At 45.9% G+C, this 19,947-nt stretch overlaps 1 protein-coding gene across 1 annotated transcript; it reads right to left on the bottom strand.

Moving 5' to 3' along the window:
* Nucleotides 1-11,937: 11,937 nt before the first annotated feature.
* LOC307247673 (D-beta-hydroxybutyrate dehydrogenase, mitochondrial) lies at nt 11,938-17,144 on the bottom strand (the record flags this gene model as incomplete). The annotated part of the gene is made up of 4 exons (XM_080023797.1): nt 11,938-12,303; nt 12,438-12,571; nt 13,879-14,031; nt 16,790-17,144. 4 exons carry the CDS (start codon nt 17,142-17,144, stop codon nt 11,938-11,940), a joined length of 1,008 nt encoding a protein of 335 aa, XP_079879923.1.
* Between the last annotated feature and the right edge of the window lie 2,803 nt (nt 17,145-19,947).

Raw genomic sequence — 19,947 nt, 5'->3', positions numbered from 1 at the left:
AGGGAGAACTTTTTCTATCCGCTCTCAAGAGGTACTGCAACACGCAATGGACCAACACACTAGACCTATAGCACACCACAACTCTAAAGAGGCTCTATTAGAAATAATACAATCTTAGACTGCTTAACTCTCGGCCGAAACTCACACATAATCAAAACTACATTTTTAACTCTGTTGCACTCATTCGGTGCTGAGTGTTTCTCAGAAGGCTTCCTTTGGCAACCTTTCTAGAAACGACTTCTAAATGGTCCTCTGAGTCGCCAGCAGCATCAATAACACAAGTAATAACGGATCAGTTCCAGTTCCAGTTCTATAGTGACGAAAATGAATCTATTGGTCCAGAAGCTTCACTTTCTGCAAAACTCTTTAGAACCGTTTCACTATCTGTGAGTTTTGGAGGCTCAAACCTTGTCCTGACGGGATGCTTAAAACTAATTGTACACTTAAAACTCAGTTTCAGCTAGTGTTCACTCAGTGACCATTATTTCACCTTCACTGTAATTTCAGTGAAATGAGAGAATGTCCAGTTATCAGATCAAAATAATAATATGAGATAAATAGATAAAAATATATACTGATTCATTATTTTTCTAATAAGGATAATTTGCCTTGCTAATTTGCACCTTCTGTCCTTATTCATCCATAATTGTGTATTAATATTGCTATAACCAGTCTTAAAAGTACAAGAGGTGACCATCAAATTATACAAATTATTATAAATACAACTGTATCAGTGATGTGTATGAAGATATATAAAAGTTGTGATATCTTTGCTGGGGATGGTGGGGTTTGAGTAGCCACACCTACATTTGGTCTAGGTAATTGGGGCCCAGGATCAGTGTGGCTGCATACCTGTTGCTCGTTGGTTGGTCAAACGAGCAACAGGTAAAGCCCCCATCCCATACACACTTAGGATAGGAGCCCTTGTTGCACAGACATTTTCTGCAGCTGTTGCTGCTGTTTCTTTTGTTGCTGTTGTTTCTTTTGTTGCTGCTGTTTCTGTTGTCTGTTTCTGTTGATGCTGTAGTTGCTGTTGCTGCTGTTTCTGTTGTGGTTGTTTCTGTTGTTGCTTCTGTTTCTGTGGTTCTTTCTGTTGTGGCTGCTATTGCTGCTGCTGCTGTTGTTGTTTCTGTTGTTGCTGCTGGTGTTGCTGCTGTTGTTGCTTCCATTGTTGCTACCGCTGTTGTAGTTGTTTTTGTTGTTTTTGGGTTTTTGTGTGTGTGTGTGCTCTCTATGTTGTGAGATTCGGGTTAGTTTTGCTGTTTCTGTTGTTGCTGTTGTCTTCTGTTGTTTTTGCTGTTTATGTTGTTGTCTCTGTTGTTGCTGCTAGTTTTGCTGCTGCTGTTGTTGCTGCTGTTGTTGATGCTGCTGTTGTTGTTGCTGCTGTAGTGTTGTTTATGTTGCTGCTGCTGTTGTTGTTGTTGTTGTTTCTGTTGTGAGATTACAGTGAGAGGGTCATAAGAAGGCTGTGTTTTCAGAGAGAGAGAGAGAGTCAAAAGAATCTCCCTCCTGAGGTTTGAATGAAAACTTGACCCATAATTTAAAGACATTAATGAAAGCCCTGCCACTGGATTGAGATGAGATGGTGCACTCTATTGGTTCAGTAGAGATGAGGAGATTTCCGGTTCCGGTGAGAGCTACCAATTCTGGTTCCGGTGACGTCTTTGTGTGTGCGTCGTCTCCCAACTCCACCTGATTTTGGTTTAGGAATTTTGGATTGTTCGTACTGTAATATCCTTACTATTCCCTGGCTTTGACTTTCGCCCGAACTGTTTTTTCAGATTTTGGAACGTGGACTTTGTCTTGGCTAGTGTTAGTTGTTGCTGCTGTTGTTGCTGCTGTTGTTGTAGTTGTTTTTGCTGTTGTTTTTGTTGTTGCTACTGGTGTTTTTGTTTCTGTTGCTGTTATTGTTTGTGTTGTTGTCTCATTTGTTGCTGTTTTTGCTACTGTTTCTGTTGTTTCTGCTGTAGTTGTTTCTCCTATTTATGTTGTTTCTGTTTCTGTTGTTGTTTCTGTTGCTGCTGTTGCTACTGCTGTTGTTGTTGCTGCTGTTTTTGTTGTTGTTGCTGTTTCCGCTGCTGCTGTTGCTGCTGCTGCTTTAGTCTATGTTGTTCCTGCTATTATTGCTGTTGTTGCTGCTTGTGTTGTTTCTGCTGCTGTTCTTGTTGTTTCTGTTGATGCTGCTGCTGTTGTTGTTTCTGTTGTGAGATTACAGTGTTTGGATCATAAGAAGGGTGTGTTTTTAGGAGAAGAGGGGCAGAGAGTCAAAAGGATCTCCCTCCCGAGGTTTGAATGAAAACTTGACCCATAATTTATCGATGTTAATTAAAGCCCTGCCACTGGATTGAGATGAGATGGTGCACTCTATTGACTCAGTACAGATGAGGAGATGTCAGGTTCCGGTGAAAGCTACCACTTCTGGTTCCGGTGATGTCTTTGTGTGTGCATTACTTCAGTGAATCGTCTCTCAACTCTACCTGATTTTGGATTAGGAATTTTGGATTGTTTGTACTGTAATATCCTTACCATTTCCTGGCTTTGACTCTTTCCTGACTGTTTTTTCAGATTTTGGAACGTGGACTTTGGCTTGACTCCAGGAGTTGTTGCTGCTGTTTTTGCTGCTGTTGTTGTAGTTGTTTTTGCTGTTGTTTTTGTTGTTGCTACTGGTGTTGTTGTCTTTTCTGTTGCAGCTGCAGTTGTTTCTTTCTTTTTTTTTAACCTGTGCTGTCAGCATGCTGGGCATACAACACAGAGCATTTGTATGCCATTTGCATCCAGGACAGAGTAAGTCTGCAAGAGGAGTTCAAATTCTCAACCTGCAATGCAACTCTTTATTAATTCTTAAATCATCAAGAACCGCTGCAATACGGCACGGTGGCACAGTGCATTGCACTGCTGCCTCACAGCAAGAAGGTCCTGGGTTCGATTCCCGCCTGGGGCGCTGTTGGCACCGTGCTCCGGCGGGTTATCTTCCAAAACAGGAGCCTTTCTGTGTGGAGTTTGCATGTTCTCCCCGTGTTCACATGGGGTTTCCTCCACCTCACGTCAGTAAGGACCCCCACCAAAAACATGCACACATCATCGTCTGACCAGCGATGGACACTTATCACCTGGTCCCCGGGCGCGTCCACGTATGCTGCCCACTGCTCCTGGCTGTGCCCCCGGAGGAAGGACAAGCCAGGATGGGTCAAAAGCAGAGGAGCCATTTCACCGGCCACCATCAAGCATGTGCATGTGTGTGTGTGTGCAAGCATGTGTTGTGGAGTGTCGTGTGACGATTAAAGACTGTTTCTTCTTTCTTCTTCTTCAATAACTCTGTCCTGTGGATGCCCTGTAGAATGACAAGAGCACAGTTTTGGTCATGGAGAGCCACCAACAAACTCCCTCTTTGGAGAACTATTCATCATATTTGGATCTATAAACAACTGATCACTACTCCAAGAGGGGGAGAATCACCATGGTGAGACAAATAAACATAGAAACAAACAACATTTACACAAAAACCTGAACATTGGATGACAACATGTATTGAAAAACTGAATTAGGTCCAGGAAAACTGGAACTACAACTGGTCCCATGGCCTCTTCCTGTCAAAGTAATGGCAGTAAATAAGGGAGGAAAGGAGAGGAAAGCACCCCCGGTTGCTGGAGTGCACTCCTAGCAGGGGTGCGTGTGTGCAAGTGTGCGTGCGCGTGTGCGTGCGTGGGTGTGTGTGTGTGTGTGTGTGTAAGATGTCCACCAGTGAGTGTACATGACTTATCCCCATTGGTACTGATGTAGAAGGTCAGTATTATGTTGTGGCGCCTCCAAGCAGCGCAAGGGGCCCCGAAGCCCCCCTGAACACCACAGCCCCGTGGACAACCCCTGGCTGCAGGAGATCCCCAGGTACCCCGCCCTGCGGCCACGGAAGACCCCTGGGCCCCCAGAGAAGCCAGAGGGCCGTGGAGCAACTACTGCGCCCAGCACGAGGAGCATGACCAAGTCCCAGGGAGCACAAGGAGGCCCTGCGCCCCAGGGGCGCACACATACAACCAACCCCTAGGCGCAGGCACAAGATGCAGCCGCCGGCACAGAACCCGGGCCACGGGCCCAAGGCACGGACCGCGGGCCCGGATCACGGCCCTACGGTGACAGACCGACACCCAACATGGGAGGGCCGGCAAGACCCCCATGCCCACCCACGCTCCGCACAAGGGGGGGGGGGCCCGCCCCACCGCAGCCGACCAGGCACCCCACCCGGCGTGAGTGCCAAGTGACCATACACGTAGCAGCAAGTGCCCCGCGCTGGGAACCTCGATGTTACACCCCACCCCCCCGGCGATGCCGGCAGGCCGCCAGGTATACAGGCCCTCCGCCACCCCCAGCACTCGGGGCACCCGCCGCAGAGAAGCCCCGCCACAGAAGCAAAAGGCCAACAGCTGCCCCCCACACCCCAACCCACTCCCACAACGACAAGCAGTCCCCCCAGGGGCCCCAGAAGGTACCCGGCGGTGCTCTCCGCAGCCCCACCAGGTCGCCGCACATCCAAAGCCACCAGGCACAAGCCGTCAGGACTTCAGCCAGGCCGGGAGGAGGGGCCCACCCGACCGCCCCCGGGCCAACCACGCCCCCACAGCGACCCGCCAGCGACCCGCCACCCCGGAAAACCCCAGTGCTCAATGTGTGCTGTTGGTAACTACAGTTGAAATTGCGGGGCGGGGGGTGAGAATCCTTCAGGCAAGTCAAACCCAAATCACTCGCACCCCTCCTGTCTCGCAGACCCTGGTTCGATGGAGTGTTGTTCGGAGAAGGATTGGTGTGCCAATGCGTGTGCATTCAAGGCTAATGTGAGTGGGATTAATATTTTGGTCCGGACGAGAAGCATGCTTGGGCAGGAGCGTGACAGGCAAGATGGCAGCTGCCCGCCTGACCCACCCACATAGCCTGCACCCCGCCATCCCGCAAGCCCTCGGTCTATTGTGTGGTGAATGTGCTGAGTATGAGTTTTGGCATTGGGAGAGATAGGCGAGTCGTGACTGGATTGATCCAGGGGCGGAGCAGGCCGGGGAGCAACCACGTGGACCCACTCCCTCCGGGCCCAAATGCGCCCCAGTGCGCCCACCTCCCGTACCTGGTGGCAGCCAACCCACAGCGATCAGCCAAGGGCGCAGTGCGTCCCCCATGCGCCTCCGTCATGTCATCAGGCCCCTTGTCAGCCCCCAGCCACCGAGCATGCGGACTACAGAACAAAGGGCGGCAGACGGCACCCCCACCCACAGCCCGACCCCCCAGCGACGAGCAACCCGCGCACCGAGAGCGTCAGAGGGCAGGTACCTTGGCCGCCCGGTGGGATGACAGGAGACCGCCACCCACGAAGGAGGCCACATGGTGAGCCCCACGCCTAGCACAGCCAACCAGATTCAGGACTCAGGTTGACAGGCCCAGACGGAACGCCCAACCAGCCCCGGCACAACGGGCCACCCCCCCCCACGGGACACAGAGGGACACGCAGGCCCAGCCACCCCACACCCCCCGCCCCCAGCCCGAGCCAGACAAGGATATAAGCGAATTGTTTTCAAAAATGTGTTCCAGATGAGTAATTCCTTGTCTTTTCCAAGATCTAAAGATTATTGGTCTGTTTCAACCGGGAAATCTGGGTTGTGCCAGATTGGCGTGAATTTGTTTGGAGATAGAGTGTGACCACTGAGTTTGAGGAATTTCCACCAGGCTGACAGAGTTGTTGCGATAAGTAAGTTTTTAAAGCAATTATGTTTCTTTATAGATTCAGTAAGGAATGGGAGATTGGATAATGATAACTCCTGACATTCAGATTGTTCAATGTCTCACCATCCATGGGCCAATTGTTGCTCTGGTTATAACCATTTAATTATAAATTGAAGATGGTTTGCTAGATAGTAGTATCTAAAGTTTGGGGCTGCTAGGCCTCCACAGTCTTTGTTTTTCTGTAGTGTTGCTAGTTTAATTTTTGGTTTCTTGTATTTCCAATAAAATTTGTTGACTATTGAGTCGAGAGTATTAAACCAATGTACTGTTGGTTGCACTGGGGTCATTGAAAATACATAGTTTATGGTTGGAACTGCTGCTCTCCTACCAATTAGTGAGATGGGTAGGTTGTTCCATCGAATGAGGTCTTCTTCAATGGATTTGAGCAATGGAATGAAGTTAAGGGTAAACAAATCTGATAGATTGTGGGAGATATCAATACCAAGGTATCTAATATTGCCCGTTGTGATGGTTAAGTGAAGTTTCTGGGTTGCAGCATTACAGTCCCCCCCAATGAGTGGTAAGATTGTGGTTTTAGTCCAATTTATTAAATAGTCTGAGATAGCTGAGAATTTAGATATAAGATTGAACACCTCCGGTATGGATGATATTGGGCTCCGTATGTACAGTAGGATATCGTCTGCATACAAACTGATTTTGTGAACAGAGTTTCCTGTTTTTATGCATACAATATTACTGTTTTGACGGAGGGGTGAGGGGCCGTGAGTGGATCAATAAAGATGGCGAATAGTAAAGGGGAGAGCGGACATCCTTGTCTTGTGCCACGTAGTGGAGTGAAATGCTGTGAGATGTAACTATTGGTGATGACAGAAGCAGATTGAGAGTTGTAGAGGATTCTGATCCATTGAATGAGGGACTCTCCAAAGCCAAATTTGTTGAGGATTGAAAAGACATATGTCCAATTCACTCTATCAAATGCTTTTTCGGCATCCAAAGAGGCAATGATAGTATTTACATTTACATTTACATTTAGTCATTTAGCAGACGCTTTTATCCAAAGCGACTTACAATTGTTCAAACACCGACGGACGCAGCCATCAGGAGCAATTAGGGGTTAAGTGTCTTGCTCAAGGACACTACAGCATGCTAGCAGGAGGAGCCTGGGATCGAACCAGCAACCTTTAGATGACTAGACCACCAGCTCTACCGCCTGAGCTACCATCCCCTATTTAAGTTGTTCCTTTTAGATATGCTCATCAGACTGAATAAACAACGCATATTGCTGGATGAGTGTCTGCCTTTGACAAAGCCTGTTTGATCTGGGTGAATTATAAATGGGATTACTTTTTCAATTCTGTTGGTTAGTGTTTTACTTATAATCTTAAGGTCGCAATTAATAAGGCTTATGGGTCTGTAACTGGAGGTGAGGGTTGGGTCCTTTTTGGGTTTCAGCAAAACCGAGATAAGAGCAGTGTTCATGTGCGAGGCATGGTTGGGGTTGACTTGACCTCTGTAACCATTCTGATGAATAGTGGGGACATAAGGGGTGATGGCACAGTGCATGCAAGGCAATAGCTATACTTGTTAGGCCCACGGCCTCCCAGCGCCACTAAAGGCCGCGCTTACCCCATCTGCAGCTCCCTCATTGAGCCCAATTGCACACACCTGGGATCAATTACCTGCATCACTCTCACAGTATTTAGTCTCAGCTTCCCAGTCATTCCTTGCCAGACCGTCAACTAGCTTACCCAAGTTGTACAGCTACTGGGTCCCTTCCTAGTGCCTGTTTCAAGTTCCTAGTTTATGTCAGTTTGTCTCGTCTTCCCCTTACCTGCTTGTCTCCTCTCTTCGACCCAGTCTGTCTGTCCAACTCCAGCCAGCCCGGTTTACCTGCTTGTCTTTGCTCGTCGACCAAGGCTGTCCATCCTTCTCCATCCAGCCTGGTTCCCCGTCTCTCCACCCGGATCCTGGACCCCTCCTCCTGGTCATCATCATCCCTGCCCAGTCCGGCTCCATCCCTACCTGACCCGGTCCCCCCGGCCAGCTCCACCGTCTGGGCTAATAAACATCCTTTGCCTGCCTCCCGTCTCCCCGTGTCGTGCCTTTGGGTCTCTCCTAGCTCTGGTCATGACAATACTACTGTTGCCATGCTTTCCCATAGATAAGTCTGGGGTGTCCTCCTTTATATTCCTTTTCATTGCCGTAGTATTGTGAGAAGTTTGTGGGGATACATAACTAAACAAACAACTGAGGAGTAGACAAAGAAAAACACAGAACATATTCTGTGTGTTCCTATTCCTACATCTTGCAGTATATAATAACTGGAATTACAAGAATACATACATTATGATCAGAATAACCAGGGTGTGGTGGAGGAGTCTCGGTATAACTGACCGTCTAAATATAATTAGTAAACAATCATCGATACACGTTTACCCTTCTGCCGGTTCTCCTTCAGGACAGGATACAGCACCTTTCTTCGGTCGTTGATTCTTCGGAATTGATCGTTCATACCCAGAATGGTTCCTTTCAGTTCCCGTCCTTTGCTTTTAACCAGCTCCTTGTGCTTGAAGTGTTCAAACTTAGCAATGATGGAGCGGGGACGGTTCCCCACACGGTGTCCCAGTCGATGAACTGGGTGAAAGGTGATCTGCTTCACGGTGTCCGTCGAGAGTTTCAGGGCGGTACGGAGAAAGTCTTTCACCATATTTTCTGGGGACTGGGTGTTGTTCTCTGGTATCCCAGAAAATATGAAGTTGTCCTGCATACTTCTGGATTGAATATCCAGGATGGTCTCTTTCATTATTTTATTTTATTTTTTTACAGCTTCCATCTCCGCTGTGAGATGATTCGCAGAGGTTTTCAGATCCGCGTTGTCTTTTTGCATCTCGCCGACCGTGCAGTGCAGGAAATCAAGACTGGCTTTGATCTCGGTAATGTCTCAGAGAAGTGGACCGAGCATGTCCAGCTTCTTGTTAATGTCATCCAAGACACTAACCTCTACGGCACCCGATATGAGATCATCAGTGGCTGTTGCTGAGTTGGTCTTCTTTCTTTTCACACGATTATTGCGGTCCTGGTCTTCACGTAGGCTTTATAAAAAAAATCGATATAATCCTCGAGGTCCTCAATTTTGGTTTCGCGCAGTGTTCCCTTTTATATATATATATGAATATTATTTGCAATTCGCTGTATTATTTTGTCTGAGGTGGAGCTACCGCGTTAGTTAGTGTAGCAGGGCGCCGCCATGTTGGGTCTCCGCTCACTACTCACTTCCGCTTCCGTCTTCTCACGAGATCACAGCATGCGCACACATGCTCACATGCTGTTGTTGTTTCTGTTGTTGTCTAATTAGTTGCTGTTGTTGTTTTTGCTGCTGTTTCTGTTTTTTCTGCTGTAGTTGTTTTTGTTTCTGTTGTTGTTTCTGTTGCTGCTGTTGTTACTGTTTCTGTTGCTTTTTCTGTTGTTTCTGTGCTGCTGCTGTTTTAGTTGTTGTTTCTGTTGTTGCTACTGCTGTTGTTGTTGCTGCTGCTGTTGTTGTTTCTGTTATTGCTGCTTCTGTTGTTTCTGTTGCTGCTGTTGCTGCGGTTGTAGTTGTTTTTTTCTGTTTTGTTGTTTTTGTGTTGTTGCTGCTGCTTTGGTTGTTGCTGTTTCTGTTGTTTCTGCTGTAGTTGTTTGTCATGTTTATGTTGTTTGTTTCTGTTGTTGTTTCTGTTGCTGCTGTTGCTACTTTTTCTGTTGTCGCTGCTTTTTCTGCTGTTTCAGTTGTTGTTTCTGTTGTTGCTACTGATGTTGTTGCTGCTGTTTTTGTTGTTGTTGCTGTTTCGGATGTTGCTGTTGCTGCTGCTGCTGCTGCTGTTGTTTATGTTGTTGCTTATATTATTGCTGTTGTTGCTGTTGTTGCTGCTTGTGTTGTTGCTGCTGCTGTTCCTGTTGTTTCTGTTGCTGCTGCTGCTGTTGTTGTTTCTGTTGTGAGATTACAGTGTTTGGATCATAAGAAGGGTGTGTTTTTAGGAGAGAGAGAGAGACAGAGTCAAAACGATCTCCCTCCTGAGGTTTGAATGAAAACTTGACCCATAATTTATATACGTTAATTAAAGCCCTGCCACTGGATTGAGATGAGATGGTGCACTCTATTAACTCAGTACAGATGAGGAGATTTCTGGTTCTGGTGAGAGCTACCATTTCTGGTTCTGGTGACGTCTTTGTGTGTGCGTTACTTCGGTGAATCGTCCCCCAACTCTACCTGATTTTGGATTAGGAATTTTGGATTGTTCGTACTGTAATATCCTTACTATTTCCTGGCTTTGACTCTCGCCTGAACAGTTTTTTCTGATTTTGGAACGTGGACTTTGGCTTGGTTAGCACTAGTTGTTGCTGCTGTTGTTGCTGCTGTTGTTGTAGTTGTTTTTGCTGTTGCTATTGGTGCTGTTGTTGTTTCTGTTGCAGCTGCTGTTGTTGTTTGTGTTGTTGTCTCATTTGTTGCTGTTGTTGTTTTTGCTACTGTTTCTGTTGTTTCTGCTGTAATTGTTTCTCTTGTTTATGTTGTTTCTGTTTCTGTTGTTTTTTCTGTTGCTGATGTTGCTACTGTTTCTGTTGCCTTTTCTGTTGTTTATGTGCTGCTGCTGTTTCAGTTGTTGCTGCTGTTTTTGTTGTTGTTGCTGCTGGTATTGTCATTGCTGCTGGTGTTGTTGTTGCTGCTGCTGTTGTTGTTTCCGTTGTTGCTGCTGCTGCTGTTTCTGTTGCTGCTGCTGCTGTTGCTGCGGTTGTAGTTGCTTTTGTTGCTGTTATGTTGTTTCTGCTGCAGTTGTTTCTCCTGTTCATGTTTTTTCTGTTGCTGCTGTTGCTACTGTTTCTGTTGTCGCTGCTTTTTCTGTTGTTTCTGTGCTGCTGCTGTTTCAGTTGTTGTTTCTGTTTTTGTTGTTGTTGCTGATTCCACTGCTGCTGTTGCTGCTGCTGCTGTTGTTTATGTTGTTGCTTCTATTATTGCTGTTGTTGCTGTTGTTGCTGCTGCTGTTCCTGCGGTTGTAGTTGCTTTTGTTGCTGTTTTTTTATTTTTGTTGTTTATGTTGTTGTTGCTGCTGCTTTTTTTGTTGCTGTTGTTTCAGGGGCATCCTTTTGAAATGACAAGCTGACAACTATGTTATTTTTTTGATTGTATTTCTTTGTAAAGCACATTGTGTTTCCCTGGTAAGAAATGCGCTTTATAAATAAAGTGTGACTTGACTTGACTTGACTTGACTTGACACGTCCATCTGCTCCTGAGCTTATTCCACCTAGCCCACTCTCTACAATAAACTGTCTTAAAGCCCATCGTCTGTGCCAAAGAGCCCTGAAACCGCCACTTGGGTGGCGTGTGTTAGGCAAACACTTCCATAATGTGCATTCTAACTGTGACTAAACCATTTAATGTAGATGGGGTGGGATATGGAGATGTATCCATCAGTTTAGTCCAGAACTGTATGGATGGTTATTTTTTCCAGAACAAGAAAATAAAGTGTTGGTTAAAGTACTTTGTTAGTGAAATTCTGCTAATGTTCTGAGGTTTCTTGGGGGGCCCTGGAGTTGATCCAACCTTTCACCTCTTCACACTGTCAATACTGGTTGAAGTTCCCAAGATGATTCAACTGCATGGCCAAAGAACTGATCTAAACTGGATTAAGGCAAATGGACACTGAGGAGTGCTGGAGTGAACCTTAAAGTGGTTTAAAGGCTTAAGGTTTGAAGGAGTCTGGGATTGAATTCTATCTCTAAGGTACAGATAAGAGAAGAAAGCAGGGGATTCATGATGGCCACATAGAGGAAGGTTGGAGTGAAACCAGCTCTTTTACAAAATCCTTTCTTTTACTCCCACTCCGCACAACTTAAGCCCAGAAACAACTCTGAGTGGAGAGGCAAAATTCCATGGCCTTCCTACAAGTGGCTCCCAAAAATACTACAAAAGAAGAAAGCAGAAACAAGGCTTTTAATGTCTCAGACACAGAACTGGAAAGTTAAAGATTTAAGGCCAAATAATCAAGATGTCACAACTTCCACCTATCTTCATACACATCTTCAAACAGTTGATTAATTAATTGATTTAATTGGCTTGGTTAAAGTGTGCTTGAGAAGAAGAACTGGGCTTGAGGTTACAGAGATAAAATACTTTACTCCTCATCACAAGCAGATAATCACAGGCAAAACAAATAAATTCAACATTTCTTTGTTCTTCTGCTACTTTTTGTAGAGCATGACTTTCCTTTTTGCGTACATGGGACTGATGGAGAAGATGTTGTCGGTGAGGAAAGTGGGAAGCAGGAAGTAGACGCTGAAGAAGAAGGAGTCCAGCTTGGACACCAGCAGGTAGCGGTACTGGGGCCTGGTGGACGTGATGGCGTGCAACATGGCGTCAATTACCAGGTTCACGTCCTTGAAGCCAGAGCGGGCCATGGACAGGAAGTGCTCACTGGCCAGCTCGATGTACTGGCGGTTGAAGACCCTTCTGCGCTCCTCATCTAGCTTCTCCCAGATGTCCCAGCTTGTCTTCATCTTCAAGATATTGGTGGCTTGGCCGAAGTTCCCCGGCTGGATGATGCTCACCTGGAGGGACAAGGACAACAGGGTGTGATAAGTTCAAGATCCCTTTAACCCTTATCCTCATTTAGTTTCCTGGAGAGGAGGTTCCTGAAACTTAAGATAAGATTAGACAAGGTAAGATACGATTAGATAAGGACCTTGACACCGAAGCTGGCCATCTCCACGCGCAGGCAATCAGCGAAGGCCTCTAGCCCCCGCTTGGAGACGCTGTAGGCCCCCATGTTCAGGCAATTGAAGAAGGAGAAGATGCTTGACACAAACACCATCCGACCTGACGGAGCATTCAGAAATGATTATTTTTAATAAACATGATCTGGAAACAACCTTCAAGTCCCACATGTCAACTGTACTGATCAAAATAACTTTCACTTTAAATAAACAGTCAGTTGAAACTCAACTGTGACAGTAAATCTTTATTTTAACATCCACCTTGAAAAATTTGCAATGTGTATTTGAATTAGTTTCTGGCTAATTTGTATTTATAATAATTTGTATAATATATAATTCTCTCTCTTAGCTTCTACATAATGTTAGTGTGTATTGTGTATCAGAAAGGTATTTCTCAAGCCATGGGTGGAGATACTCAGATCGGGGGAGGAAGGAAAGAGACGCAAATCTGAATGCCTTGTTTAATCACGTTTTCTGAAATAGACAGTTCACTAAAAAACTGACTGGGTTAATGAGAAGTGCAGAAACCACGTGTAGGTCATCTCTCTCTCTCTCTCTCTCTCTCGGCTTGGATTGGGAGGAGTGCGAGTTCGAGTTCAATTGGCATTTTAGGAAGAGCCACCACGTCAGCTCCAGGGGGCCTAGTCGCCGCTGTGTGCTGCCGGCCGGAGAGGGCTGTGGCCGGGGAGAGAGCGGAGGAAGCACCAGCGCTCCTGCTATACGATTTGCTGTTTGTGTCACATGTTTGAAGTGACAAATTTATTTATTCACAGAGTTTTACAAAGGGAAGCGAATTTAAGTAATTCTAGTGGTGACTTCTTTCCTTGGATGACATTTTCCATAGGTTAAGTTTCCATGAAATACGAAAAACATTGGCGCATTTCTGTGACTAATCACATTTTCACGGGCCCATTTTTGGCGCCTTCCCAGATCATGAATGCACTCATGTTTTTTTCATGAATCGGGCAAAGTAATGGGGATCAAAAAGATAAAATATCAATCGAACAGATCCACAGACATCTACCAGGTAAGAAGGTACACAAACACACACAAAGACACCTAGTTTGTAATCTCTAACCACTACAGAGGGACGGAGTCCACACCGATGACGTCACAAAGCCTCTTATTCTAAGTCTCATCTCGTTCCATTAGTTTTCAAACATGCTGGTTCAAATTTTGTCGGTTTTTCGTTAATATCTGCTTCATATGTGGATCGAATTAGGATGAGCCACGAAATGTTTGCGACGTCCCGGTTATACCTGAACCGTGTTTGTAGCTTCTGTGTTTTATCCCGAAAGATTCAGAGGAAAATCATAATCTGAACGATAACATAAAGATAACTGCAGGCTTTAACCCTAATAATAATAATAATAATAATAATAATAATAATTAAATAATAACTTGACCCACCCTTAGAGGCCCTCACCAGTGGCAGGAAGGCAATACTAGTCCTGATGGAGCCCAGCAGGTTGATGTCTAGCAAGTGGCGGTAGTCCTCGATGGAGTTCCATTCAGTCTCTGCCCAGTCGGTGATGCCCGCATTGTTCACGACCGCCCACAGGCCTGCAAGGGGCAGACTTAGGTTAAGGTTTTGATGAATTTAAGACTTATAAAGCCTAGGTTTAAGACTGTAACAGAGAGGTAAGTATTAGGAACAGGCTCTGAACTAGATGATTCTGTGAACTGGTATTAGAACAGGTAATCACGGTAAACACTATAAACAATATAAAATATATAGAAGACACCATAAATAGGAATCACAGTACTCAGTGTATTGCACATATTTACACACATTGCACATCAGGGATTGTACGTTTTTCTTTTTTTTTTAATAAAAAAAATTGCACTTGGATTTTTTCACAGTTGTGTGTGTGTGTGTGTGTGTGTGTGTGTGTGGTCTACTGGCTGCGCTGTTGGTTATAGAGTCTGACAGCCACAGGAAGGAAGGACCTGCGATAGCGCTCCTTCACAAACTTTGGGTGAAGCAGCCTATCGCTGAAGGAGCTCTCCAGTGCCGTCAGAGTCTCATGTATGGGGTGGGATTCGTTCTCCATCATAGATGACAGCTTAGCCATCATCCTCCTTTCTCCCACCACCTGCACCGGGACCAGGGGACCCCCCAGGACAGAGCTGGCCTTCTTGTTCAGTTTATCAAGTCTCTTGCTGTCAGCTGTGGTGAGGCTGTTGCCCGGGTAGACCACTCCATAAAAGATGGCTGATGCCACCACTGTGTCGAAGAAGGTCCTCAGGGGAGCCCCCTGCACTCCAAAGGACCTAAGTCCTCTAAGCAGATAGAGTCTGCTCTGACCCTTCTTATAAAGTGTGTGATCAGTCCAGTCCATAAAGTAAGATAGGTAATGTAGTGATATGGTAAGGTAAGTGATTAGGAACTGGAATAAATCAAACCAGTGCTTTTTACACAGATCTTCAGACTGGTAAGTACAAGGATTTTCCAGCATATCTCTCTACAGGGAAGCACAGTATAAGGTAAGTGTAAGGTTCAGCGTAACCTTACCCTTACAAAATGTTTATGTTGAAATTTACTAATTTTAAATTTTAGGCTTATTTATAAACTTCCATTTCTGTCAAATGTTTTAGAGAAGGTAGTAGCAACCCAGCGTTTTGCGTTTATGTGTCTTAATAACATCTTTGAGAAATTCCAGTTTGATTTAAGAGCTTTACATAGTACAGAAGCTGCCCTCCTCACAGAAACCAACAATATTCTTTTAGCAGCTGACTGGGGGGAAATTGATCTAAGTGCAGCCTTTGACACTGTAGATCACGTCATTTTAATTGACCATCTTAACACCTGGGTTGGCATCAAAGAAACAGCACGTGGCTGGTTTTATTCCTACCTTTTAGAAAAACATTCGCTATCACCATAGGCGATCACTCATCACCTTACCTGTGGTGTACTGCAATGTTCTATTTTAGATCCATGTCCAATTTTATTTTCATTTCATTTTATGTACTGCCTCTTGGCCAAATTATCCAAAGACATAATGTTTATTTTCATTGCTACACAGATGACAGACAGATATACCTTCCTCTAAGACCTGGTGACCCAAACAGCCTAGCTGCTGTTGTAGATTGCCTCAGTGATATAAACTGTTGGATGGCACAGAATTTTCTTCAGCTCAGTAATTCAAAATCAGAAATCATATTGTTCACTCCCCCAAGTTCTACCAGTAAAATTGAGAGAGTGGCCTTGGTACTCTGTCTGCAAATGTGAAGTCTGCTGCCAGAAACTTGGGAGTACTGTTTGACTCTGACCTAAACTTTGAACCACAAATCTAAAAAAATATCCAGTCCTGCTTCCTTCAGCTGAGAACCATTTCAAGAATCAAACCAATACAATCAGACAGCGACCTGGAAAAAGTAATTCACGCCCGAATTTTCTCACTACTGGACTACTGTAACTCCCTTCTTTCTGGCATCAACCAAAAGTCACTCTTCTATTTCCCACTAATTCAGAAAGCAGCAGCTAGGCTTCTTACCGGTTCCAAAAGGCAACATCACATCACCCCAATCCTGGCTACTCTCCATTGGCTCCCTGTTCAGTTCAGAATTAAGATTTTACTGATCACTTTTAAAGCACGTCTGGGTCTGACTCCAAGCTAGATAAAAGATATGTTGACCCCATATGAGCCAGTGATCCCTCCTGGCTGTTCCAAAGTCTAGATTTAAAACTAAAGGTGACAGTGCCTTTTCTCTCAGGGCCCCTTGACTTTGGAACGACCTGCCTGAGGAGATTCGGCTAGCAGAATCAGTGACTTTTTTTAAGTCACTTCTTAAAACCCATTCTTATAGATCTGCTTTTATGTGAAGTCACTTCTTTATCTTTTTTCCTTTTTATTTCTATTTCTTATTATCATATTGCATTTATTTATTTATTTATTTGTATTGTCTCTTTATACACTTTTTCAATTTAATTAATTTGCCTTTTAATTTGATCTGAGCACTCTGCTTTTATTTAATCTGTCAAAGCCACTCTCACATGTCACTTTGTAAACAGTGTTTTTAAAGGTTATATATAAATAGAGCCATTATTAATTATTATTATTAACTCATGAATTAACATTTAAAACATTCTCAGACCTTTTTAGGCTTAATATTTGTAATGTCTAAAGCATCTTATTAGTTATAAGGCCTAATATTTAATATTAAAGATATTTAAAACATTTTAAGACATTTCGAGACCCTTTGAGATCAGTTAAGGCCTAATATTTTTAGTTTAAGATATTTTGACACATTTTGAGACTGTTTAAGGCCTAATGTTTGCAGTGTTTCACACATCTTAAGGTCCTTTGTTGTCCCTCACCTTTCTCGGTTAGGTTACTCTGGACACTCTTCTTAGCCTGCTGAACGTCGCTGTCCGAGGTGACATCCAGCTTGAGGACCTTCAGGTTGGAAGAGCTCTCCTGGGCCAGGCTCTGGGCCCCGGGGCCTTCGGGCAGCAGGCAGCCGGCAAACACCACAAAACCCTGGGCGTCAAGCCGCCGTGCCAGGTGGTGCCCAAAGCCGCTGTCGCAGCCTGTGACCAGGACAGCGTGGCCTCGCCCACCCTGCAGGATGCTGCCCCGCCATTGCCGCACGAGGTGGGCCACGATTAGGAGCAGCAGCGCCGACACAGAGAATAAGCCCACCAGCTGGCCGATCAGTATGGTGGTGAACATGGTGAGAGGAGGAGCTGCAGTGTCTCACGGGATGGATCCAAGCTCTTTTAAAGCGGAGAGCGTCAAAGGGTTCATTCAGAGACATACGCTTTGCTTGTTTGGTCACGGGAGATTTCACGGCTATCCCGTAACTTCACTGTTACACAAGAAGACAAATGGTGTGAAGGGGGGCTTTCTGCCTGGATCTGGACCAAAACAACACAAAGAAAACACATTTCCACCAAATTACAGCTCCTGAAGGACACTTCACAGCTCACTCTGTGGATGTCTGTGAGTTGCTCAGAGGAACGTACCACCCAGCGGGGGCTCCTCCTGGAGCTCTTAGTCCTCCTAAACCTCCTGAATGACAGAACAAGCTGGTGGTTGTTGGTTTGTTCTTCTTCTTTTTTTTTTTAACCTATGCCGTCAGCATGCTGGCATACAACACGGTGTATTTGTTTGTTATTGCATCTAGGTCAGACAGCAAGTGGAGTTCAAGTTCTCAACCTGCAATGCAACTCTTTATTCATTCTTAAATTGTCAAGAACTGCTGCAATAACTGTCCTTTGGAGGATCTGTAGGATGACAATAGCACAGTTTTTTGTTATTGTTGTTTTGTAGTTGTTTTGTTAGAACCACCACCAATCCTCATCTTTGGTTCACTTTTGGTGAACTAATTACTACTCCAAGAAGAAAAACAAACATCGGACGACATGTATCAAAGAAACAGAGTTAATTAAGTCTAGGAAAACTGGAACAGCAATTGGGCACATGGCCTCTCACTGTCTTGGTTATGGCAGTCCTAGGGAGCGCAAGGAGACCCATAAGACCCAGCCGCAGGCACATAACCTGGGCCACGGGCGCCAGGCACGGACCGTAGGCACGGAGCCATGTTCCATGCCAGGTCCCGCACCAACAGACCAACAGTCCGCCTGAACCGCCCAACCTGCAGGCATGCCGGTGGGACCCCACTGCCTACCCGGGCTCCGTGCAAGAGTGAGGCCTGCCCCACCACAGCCGACCAGATGCCCCACCCGACCGCGAGACCCAAGCTCCCATCCAAGTAGCCAAGTGTGCTCAGCGCAGGGCACCCACACGTTAGCCTACCCCCTTGTCTATTTTATGAGCTTCGGTCAAACCTCTCTCTCTCTCTCTCTCTCTCTCTCTCTCTCTCTCTCTCTCTCTCTCTCTCTCTCTCTCTCTCAGGGGTGGATGTCTCATAGCTCATACCTTGGTATCAGACGAGAGTGCACCATTGCTGTTCCTGTTGTAATAAAACTATGTAAGTACCACACAAGCTTTACTGACTTATTTGTTCTTTCCTCAGTCATATAGGCAGTAAATTTCAGGCCGTCACACATTAGGGCAGGAGCGTGACGGGCGAGATCGCACCTGCATGCCACAGCCCCACCCACATAGCTTGCACCCTACCCGAGCGCCCTGTGCAGCGAGAGTGGCAGTGGACAGGTACCCAGGCAACCCGTGTGAGGAGGAGTCCGTCCCCCACCAAAGGAGACCACATAGGTAGGCCTGCGCTGAGCACACCCAGGCTCAGGACCCCGGGTCACAGGACCAGACGAAACGTCCCACCAGCTCCGGCACGATGGGCCACTCCCCGCAACTGAGTTTGAGGAATCTCCACCAGGCTGACAGAGTTGTTGCGATGAATGGGTTTTTAAAGCAATTATGTTTCCTTATTGATTCAGTAAGAAATGGGAGATCAGATATTGATAACTCCTGACATTCTGTTTATTCAATGTCTTGCCATCCATGGAGCAATTGTTGCACTGGTTCTAACCATTTAATTATAAATTTAAGATGGTTTGCTAAATTGTAGTATCTAAAGTTTGCGGCTGCTGGGCCTCTACAGTCTTTGTTTTTCTGTAGTGTTGCTAGTTTAATTCTCGATTTCTTGTATTTCTAATGGAATTTATGAATTATTGAGTCTAGAGTAAGAAACCAATTTACTATTGGTTGGACTGGGGTCATTGAAAATATATAGTTTATTTTTGGTGGTATATTCATTTTCACTCCTGCTATCCTACCAATTAGTGAGATGGGTAGGTTGTTCCATCGAGTGAGGCGTTCGTCAATTTATTTGAGCGATGGAGTAAAGTTAAGGGGAAACAAATCTGACAGATTGGTGGAGATATCAATACCAAGGTATCTAATTGTGGTGGACCAAGCCGCTGCTGCAAACTGGCGGTGCAGGCTCCCATCCCCGGGCCGCTCAGCTGCTGGGGATCAGCCTAATCAGCGGAGGAACTCCGCTGATTTGCCTGATCCCAAACACAGGAAGGGATAATTGTGTGTGTGTGTCCTTGCAGTGTAGATCGGCGTGCAGGCGAGGCCGCCTGAGAGGCAGAGATCGGACACGGACAGCGGGAGATCGCGGAAGCGGGGATCCACGGATCCAACGGGACTATTTATATATATTGGCCTGCGAGCCCTGAGTTTCCTTTTCGGCCACGAGCCATATTGATTTAAAAAGGACTTGCTAATAAACGCGACAACTGGCGCTGTTTTGCGTCTGCCTGCCTCCTCTTCCTCATTTGCTGGCCCTGAGCCAGGACACACCTTCACAAGTGGCGCCTGAGCATGGACATGGAATAGCGCGAGGCAGAATCCCGGAAGCCCTCCCCCCTGGAACAGATGGTGGCGGCCTGGGCCACGGGCCGCGAGCCAGCCGTTCCTGCATGCCCAGCAACTCCTGGACACGGCCCAGCGGTGGCTCAGACTGGAGGAGCACTCCCTGCACCAGATCGTCGAGGCGGTGGCCACCAAATAGTTTGTGAACAATCTCCCGGCCCACGCCGCTAGCTGC

This window comes from Zeus faber (genome assembly GCF_960531495.2).
Source record: "Zeus faber genome assembly, chromosome: 2".
In the NCBI taxonomy this organism is placed as follows: Eukaryota; Metazoa; Chordata; class Actinopteri; order Zeiformes; family Zeidae; genus Zeus; species Zeus faber.
The sequence above is the reverse complement of the archived record's forward strand: the minus strand, read 5'-3'. Positions and strand labels throughout refer to the sequence as shown.